Source organism: Sander lucioperca, chromosome 20, assembly GCF_008315115.2.
Source record: "Sander lucioperca isolate FBNREF2018 chromosome 20, SLUC_FBN_1.2, whole genome shotgun sequence".
NCBI classification, from domain to species: Eukaryota; Metazoa; Chordata; class Actinopteri; order Perciformes; family Percidae; genus Sander; species Sander lucioperca.
The window spans coordinates 2,657,673-2,665,872 of NC_050192.1; the positions used below are offsets into that span (position 1 = coordinate 2,657,673).

Below are 8,200 nucleotides of genomic sequence, written 5' to 3' on the forward strand. Positions count from 1 at the left end.
TATTCATTAAAAATCATTAATTGTCAGCCGAATCTGTTAACTGATTAAGCCATACGTTATTTGATATTTATATCAGCAATGAATGATGAACAATATCCTTGAGTTTGTGGTTTTAGATATTCGCTCTTAATCATTATGTCCTGAAATGTTTGCTTTCTATTGTTTTTTTTCTCTTTCCTTAACTTGTGTTTTCTTCATCTCTCACTTTTTTCTCCGTCCTCCCTACTTCATATTTTCCTTCTCTCCTGTCCTGTGTTCTTTCCTTTCCTCTCTTCACCTCGCCTTCTCTATCCCACAATGCATTGTGTTCACTCGTTGGATCATGGACCAAAGCGGTAAGCAAAATACCCAGTAGGGCGGACGTGAGCAAACTTATTTTATGTGACATATTTTTCACCACATAGTTATAGTTGTTGTTGTTGTATCAGCTCTTAGGATAACAACATATCATCCTCTCTGTAGACGGGTTTGCTACGACACCCCGTTATCTTCCATAGCAGCGTTTAACGTTAAGCTAACATGGTCCAGGCTAACGTTAGCTAAAACTGGCTAGCGATGGAGTAGCGCTAGAACACTGGTGTTCACCAAAAGTTAACGTTAAGTTTTAAACGAATCTATGAGGTCACATACAAAGTGCCTGCCGAGTATACACCGTTATTACCGTATATTGAATGGCAAACATAGCTTTTCCACATGTTAGTAGGCGTAACCGCTAGCTGCGATTGACTTGGGGCGCGAATGCTAGCTACATCACCAACGTTAGCATAATGCTAACCAATCTAAGAGCTGATATAACGCTAATTGCATGTCTTAAGAATATTTGCTCAAATTTTTGAGTCAATCCTCTTAGCTTTCAATGTATGCCCCTAAAGGCATACCGCTAAGGTTGAGTTGCGATTTCATAACATTAACGTAACGTGATTCGAGCTGGTAAAAGACGTTTTCAGCTGTTAATAACTTTGAATGTAACGTTGTAATTCTTCGTGAGGGCTTTGGTGGTAAGGATGTTCTCCAAAATGTGTCCCCTCCGTAACATTCAATCAAACGGGTGTAATTCAGACTAAATGCTGGCGTGGCCTTTGAGTCCATGTTGAATAATTTTGTGGGGTATTTTAAATCATTGCACTAAAGACTCAAAAGTAGTGTTTTTGTGTATTACCTTTCCCCCCAGCAGACAATGATCTTCAAGGAAGTGATGGTTCTGGGATTTTGGGTGGCCCAGATGTTCGCAGACGAATCCCCATCAAGCTCATATCTAAGCAGCCCATAAGGAGCAAACCTCAGCCCCGCACCCAGAGACCCAGCAGCAGGCCATGTAAAAGTGAGGCTGGAGAAGATGGTAGGCACATTCTGCAGTAGCTGAGGTAGTGTTGTTAGTGTCTTTCAGTCAGTGTTAGTGAGAGGGGCAGAAGTTTGACCTCTTTGCCAATGCAGTTTTCCCATTCTGCCAAATGTCCTCATGATGTGGAAAGTCTCATTTATGGTTCTGCATTGAATCTACGCCATAGGTACGTTTGTAGGTACACGTAGATACAGACTTCACGTGTGGCGACGCAGAATGCAACATATGTGATTGTCAGCTTGCCCGTGGCTTGGTAGAGTTGCATTCCCTCCTCCTTATTTCCTGGTGCTCCTTCTCAGTGAACAACGTGAAATCAAGGAGAGGGTTAACTTTCTCTCTCGCTTGCTCTACCACACACTTCAGTTCCCACACACACACACACACACACTACGTACTAGCTCTGCCATTCTCCCAAGAGATATGCTAGAAGGGCGCAGACACACTAGCTCACAAGTCTAAATCAAAGTTTTTGTTGCTGCTGTTTTTCAATCAAAGGCCACGGCATGGCCAATTCCATTTTCAATGTAAATAAAAAGGAATAAAAACTCAGCTATCCATGAATCCAAATAAAAAATGTAATCTGGGCTGATTTATAGTTACTCATTTTTTGTAATTGATAATTCTGATTATATGTAATAGGGCTCGTCATCAACACTTCCCTGGCGCAAGTAAACTCTTTCTTTGAGCAAGTGGAATGCCTCATGCAGGTGTCCGATCATGCAAGTGAAAAATAAATGAAATCTTGTGAGCGAGACTTGCTGCTCAGCGACAGGCTTGTTCGGTGGGTTAACCCAGTAGCACAAAAGGCCAGCAATGGCACTCTTTCTGGTCTTACTTACACCATAAAAACCTAGACATGTAGGCTACACTGCGTAACTATTGCGTAAACCTGAGGGAATTCAATTCACTGTATTTTGGTAAAAGGAACCTCAAATAAAAAAAGCTTACAGTAGCTCAGTGTTAGCTTTTTCCTGCTTTGGCTTCCCGACTATGGTCTCCCCTCTGCTCGGATCGCTCTCACTCTCTCTCTCTCGCTTCACCAGCATCTCCAGAAGGACCTTAAACTGTCCCATCGACATCTTAACCGGCCGTGGTAGATGAGCTGTCGCCAATATTCAAACCTTTGATTGAACTGTCGCAAATTTGCATCGCCGCCGGTATGAATAGTTTTAATGTGAAATATTTGCCGCTGAGTATTTCACATTTTCGTGTTGTTTGTTTGTCACGCCCCCAGTGTGTATAGGCCTTTAGCTAAGTGAAAGAGAGAAACTTGAATTCAAAATGGTTGTATTTGTCTGTTAAATAAGGAAAATGCGTGGAAGAACCTTGAGGTGTGAGTTTATATCAGCAATCGCTGGTTGTTAAGCTGACGATGGCTTGTTGGAAAATTGACTAGGTACAGCAACCTCACACGTTGATACTTTTCTCATTTACTTTTATTAGTCATAACAGGTTTATTTTTTAAAGACAGCCCCTCATTTGCCACATATTATTAGTGCATGCATAGTATTGTCATTTTCAGTGTTCTTATGTCATTGTAGGCTACATTAACGACGTCATTCAGGTACAACATTCTAGAGGCTCATGATAACAGCAAAAGGCACCACTGCACAATAGCGGAAAAAGCCAGAGGCCCTGAAGCACCTGTTCCTCCTGTAATTGAAGGAATAAGTTAGAATCGTTCCAGCTATGTTATTGCTACCTGTTAATTGTATGTTTTGTACCTTAATAATTATAACTGTCCAAATCCCTCTTCATTTTATTTCATTTTTAACAAGCCTACAGTTGGGCAATGTGGCTGAAAAAGCTTATTGTCAAGCCCTGTGTAAGCAGTTAGTATCCAACACTGATGTTCGTACATTGTGCCGTTTAACTTTGCACCACCAGAGGGTGCCAATGTATCGCCCATTGTTACCATAATTTGGCCATAGACTGCAACCCAAATAATCTACGGAGGATCTTACACAATACAATGGTCTCCTCAATTGTTATATCAAATGCAGTATTACTTGAACATTGATATTGGTTGTTACTGAAGTATCTCGTCGTAAGGCAGTCGTGTTTTCCTATAACACTTTAAAGTTGATCATGTAAAACATTTAACTGTTTGATGTGTGATCTCAGAAAGACATAGATGTCTACAGTAACTTTATTTTTTTTAGTTTTTGATATATTAAAGGTATCCACAATTACTAATACATTAAATTCTGGTCACAGCCCTATCAAGGCCCATGGTCACAACTTTGAAAACAATAGAATTAGACTTTAGGGCTTTCTCTGTTTTTTCTGCATTACATCATTAATATTTGTGCCTTGTGTTACAGATACCTTTGGCTTCAAGCAAGAGGAGAGGTTTGATTGTGGAGCTAAAGCTGGTGATGTGTTTGCAACTCAGAGGAGATTCCCCCAGGCACTGTTTTGGGACTATAAGGTACATCACCTGTGGGGAGTGAAACAACCCATACAGCGTAGACCAGGGATGGGTAACATTTGTGATAAAGAGGGCCACAAAAATATTATCCTCACTACCTGAGGGCCAGATTGTGACTGCGCACTCCCACCAGTAGGATGCTGTAACCCTTATCATTCAATTAGCCAAGTGTAGCTACCAATTACAATTGGAATTGAATGGGCCGCTTGCTTCCAACGCCTGTGAAACAATTTATTGATATTTGGAAATTGATTCGCGGGCCGCACTAAGTGAGGACGAGGGCCGCATGCGGCCCAGGGGCCACCAGTTGCCCATCCCTGGTTTAGACGGATGTTAACCCTGTGAAACCCAAGCCATTTCTGAGTGTTTTTTGCTCCTTTCACATTGTTACTCACTGTGAGCTCATTTTTCACGCTATCTGCAAGTCTGGCATCTCAAATTAACAAGCACAACCATGGCCAGAAGCAGGAATAACTCCTAAATGTCTTTTTAGCAGTATAACACAGTTATATATAAAATATTTTATAAAACATAAAAAAGGAAAAACGTGAGTTACATTTATTAATTTCTTTAAAAAAAATCAGGTAATACAGCATACAGGTAAACATTTTGTCTGTAGATCATTCACACAAAGAATTATTTACATTTTTACAAACTTAACACCAGTGGTGAAATGTAACTAAGTACATTTACTCCAGTACTGTACTTAACTCCAAACTAGAGGTACTTGTACTTGAGTCTTTTCTTTTCATGCCACTTTCTACTTCTACTCTACTACTATTGGACTTTTGCAGTACTATAGTACTTATACTTTTAATACTAAGTACATTTTCCTGATGATACTTACAGACTTTTACTTAAGTAACATTTTCAATGCAGGACTTTTACTTGTAACAGAGTATTTGTACAGTGTGGTGTTAATACTTTTACTGTAGTAAAGGATCTGAATACTACTTCCACCTCTGTTTAACACTAGGCTGTGCTGTAGTTTGGTGCTGGGGGTCGCGGATTGGATGAATTTTCATCACATGGCTGTGCCTCACAGTAAAACTTTTCTGTAGGTTAAAACCAAGGGGGTAAGCCTCTCCTCGGACCGCGTACCTCCTATGGCGCCATTTTGATGCTAATAAGCACTCACCCCCCCGTTAGCATCCCATTGACTGCCATTCATTTTGACGTCACTTTGACAGCAAATAACTTTACATTTGAAGCGTTTAGATACTTTATTTGTCCATTGTTTATTTCTAAAGAAACATGACAATGTATAAAAGGCTCCATTACCTTGTACCTCACGTTATGGCTCCGTAGCAGACGTTTTTATAAAAATAGGCTAACGATTGTGTCATAACCACGGGACGTACTGTCGCATAGTAGAGGAATTACCGTATAGTACAGGAGAAGCTCTCAGGCAGTTTGGACTTACATTAGCTGTTTAAGTTTAATTACTAATGTTAACTAGCATTTTAGTTAGCAGTAATTAGCCTGTGCCTATGTTATCTCCTTACATATACCTACGCTTTCCGTCTCTGCAAGATTGGGAATGATTGAGATTTCTCTTGGCACAGCTACCAGAAGACTTCCAACTTTCAGACACATTGCTCACGTCAAATTTACGTCGTCTCTCTCAGTTGGGGGCTGCTCAGTAACGCTCAGCGCTCACCGGAAAAGTGCTTCTAATATCCTTCACTGGTCTCCGTCCAGAGACACGGGACCTGGTGGTCCAGTTTATATATGTCAATGGTTAATGGTTTTTTTTTTAAACAATTTTTTGAAGTTGGACATGTTCTGTGTGTGTTCTTTATCCACTTATTGTTTTTTTTGGCTTAACTTTGGACCTTTTTTTTACTACATAATTGCGCTGCGTTCTACCGAGATACATTTACAGACGGTCGGAAATTTGAGAATCCAATGAACAATTTTTTTCAGCTTCTTTCTAGGGTAAGTGGTTTTTCTTTGGCGATCTTTTAAACAAAACATGCTTTTTCAAACCCGCCGGAGGGTTTTGGGGTTAGGAGGGTTAATAACAAACACTTAATTACAGTATGCTTCCCCTCCAGACAATCAGAAAAGTTGTCCTGATGTCACACTGTTTAAAACATTTATCTTCGTATTTGTCCCGGTATGGGGAATTCTCAGATTCAGTCAGACCTGGCAAACAAAAAAGTAGATCCTCAGTACTAATGACATCCAAGTAACTGTATATGACTGTTTCAATGGTAGTTACCTGTGCTTTCTCCCCTCTTTTTTTTTTTTTTTCAACAGTTAAATTTGATTGGAGAAAGAGATGAAGTACCAATTCACTTTTGTGATAAATGTGGTCTTCCTATCCAGCTATATGGACGAATGGTATGTATTTAGTTGAACTGACTCTTGTGTGCAGGCAATCAGAAACATGTTCATATGTTTGATAATTGTCCTCTGACTCCTCAGATCCCCTGCAAACATGTTTTCTGTTATGACTGTGCTTTGCTCCATGAGAAGAAAGGAGAAAAGATGTGCCCTGGGTGAGCTTTTTGAGACATTTTAACTATTTTCGATGTGGTGAATATTGCAAGACCTTACAGTTTTAACATCCTGTATTATAAATGTGAGATTCTGAGTGGTGAATCAGTTGATTTAACAATATTTACTGAACCCCATTTAGCATTATTTTACTAAAAGGGGTATGTGGCATTTTGTAATGTAGCTCCTCAGATGTGTTTTATTACTGCTTTGTGTCACTGAACTTTTGTCCCTGTGTTCAGCCTCACAATGTACAACTGTACAGACCCAGTGCAGCGCATCGAACAAAGCCAGCGGGGTGCCCTCTACATGTGCAGTGTTGTGCCGGGATGCAAACGTACCTACCTGTCCCAGCGTGACCTGCAGGCCCATGTCAACCACCGCCACATGAGGGCTAAGTCTTCCGCTGGCCGACAGGAGCCTGTGCACCTGCCCCCTGCATCCGAGGTCCCGGACCGTTTCCGCGTGCCTCCACCTCACCTACCCAAGAACCACGTGCACCTCCCAAACCCGCTCCAGCACGGTGGTCATGATCCCTACAGTCAGCCGCCCCCACCTACAGCTCACGAAGCCCCGCCCCCGACCGCTCTTGGTCCCGAGACATTCCGCATTGCCACGGTAACAACCCGTAAGCACAGCAATCTCATCACCGTGCCCATCCAAGATGACTCCTCCTCTCGGGAGCCCCTCTCTGGTGGGCCAGGCCCCAGTCAGCCACCCCACCACCACCCCGGGGACTATCCTGGGCAGCCGCCTGTAGTGTCCCACTCTCACCACATGATGGCCCCGCCGCAGCAGCACTTCGGCCCGCCACCTCCCCCGCCTCCTCCTATCAGCCACCCCATGCAGCATCCTCCCCAGGCCTCTGGTACACCACATATGGTGTACAACCAGGCCCCTCCGCCCCCCATGTCCACAGCTCCACCACCCATCACCCCACCACCAGGGCACATCATGGGCCAGATGCCCCCCTATATGAACCACCCGCCCCCTGGGCCTCCACCACAGCACAGTGGCCCTCCTGTCAACGCCCCCCCACCTCATCATTACAACCCCAACTCCATGCAGCAGTTCCCTGAAGACCAGGGCACCCTCAGTCCCCCGTTCAGCCAGCCAGGAGGGCTCAGTCCTGGGATGTGGCCCGCTCCAAGAGGGCCCCCACCTCCACGAATGCAGGGCCCTCCTCCCCAGGGCCAGATGCCCGGACCACACCATCCAGATCAGGGCCGCTACCGGCCTTACTATCAGTAAACTGCCATCTGAATGAATGGGCAACAGTGTGTCATTCTGTTCCATACCACTTGTCTGAATAATGTGATAGTAGACCTCAGGGTTACAGGGTGTAGGACTTTGATATGACATTTGCCCCGAAGAAAATGTGTATGTGCTGCACATTTTAGTTAAGTGTACTGAACTTCCCGCTGAACATACAATAGACTTGGAGAAGAGCAGCAATGTCCCTTTTTTTTATAGTGTATGGTAAATATTTCTGTATATATGTCAGCTGATTCCACGCGTATGTACTGTACATTTAAAGACGCTAACCATGTCTCAATAAATTTTTAACAGCAGATGTGCTTCTCATCTTTGTTTTGATATGAGGACTGATGAAGGATCACCAGCTGGTTTGTTTGCTTCGGATGTTATTCAGAACAATTAGCATTTCATTTAGTAATTAAAACATGTTTTATAAAAGAAGACCCTTGGAAATAACCAAATGTGTGTTATGATTTATAAGATATTCTGTCAGTCCCTTGGATATGTCTGGTTCTTTCAAAGCTCATGTCCCCAAGTTGAAGTAGTAATTCTCATGTGTCTTTGTCAGTTTGCTTTTCAATCAAAGCCATGGTTAGGACTAAGGAATGCCGTGTTTTTATTCTGTCTCCTGTAGTAAACACTACAGGACTTTGTGTATCCTCTATCAG

General features: G+C 42.7%; 1 protein-coding gene across 2 annotated transcripts; it reads left to right on the top strand.

Annotated features, from left to right (window-relative positions):
- Nucleotides 1-203: 203 nt before the first annotated feature.
- On the top strand, nucleotides 204-7,848 carry cbll1 (Cbl proto-oncogene-like 1, E3 ubiquitin protein ligase). 2 transcript variants are annotated; one of them, XM_031306219.2, is made up of 6 exons: nucleotides 204-335; nucleotides 1,175-1,339; nucleotides 3,667-3,773; nucleotides 6,036-6,119; nucleotides 6,204-6,277; nucleotides 6,518-7,848. In XM_031306219.2, the coding sequence occupies exons 1-6, from the start codon at nucleotides 323-325 to the stop codon at nucleotides 7,524-7,526; spliced, it is 1,452 nt and encodes a 483-aa protein (XP_031162079.1). In that variant the 5' UTR covers nucleotides 204-322; the 3' UTR covers nucleotides 7,527-7,848. The 2 variants fall into 2 exon arrangements, with proteins under 2 accessions (XP_031162079.1, XP_031162077.1); XM_031306217.2 differs by having other exon boundaries at nucleotides 214-335; nucleotides 1,172-1,339.
- Nucleotides 7,849-8,200: the final 352 nt, after the last annotated feature.

Bases quoted from the DNA above. Each gene is read 5' to 3' on its own strand.
- cbll1 (XM_031306217.2), top strand. The intron at 3,774-6,035 runs GTACATCACCTG...TTTTTTCAACAG, and splicing joins CACTGTTTTGGGACTATAAG to TTAAATTTGATTGGAGAAAG. The intron at 6,278-6,517 runs GTGAGCTTTTTG...CCCTGTGTTCAG, and splicing joins GGAGAAAAGATGTGCCCTGG to CCTCACAATGTACAACTGTA.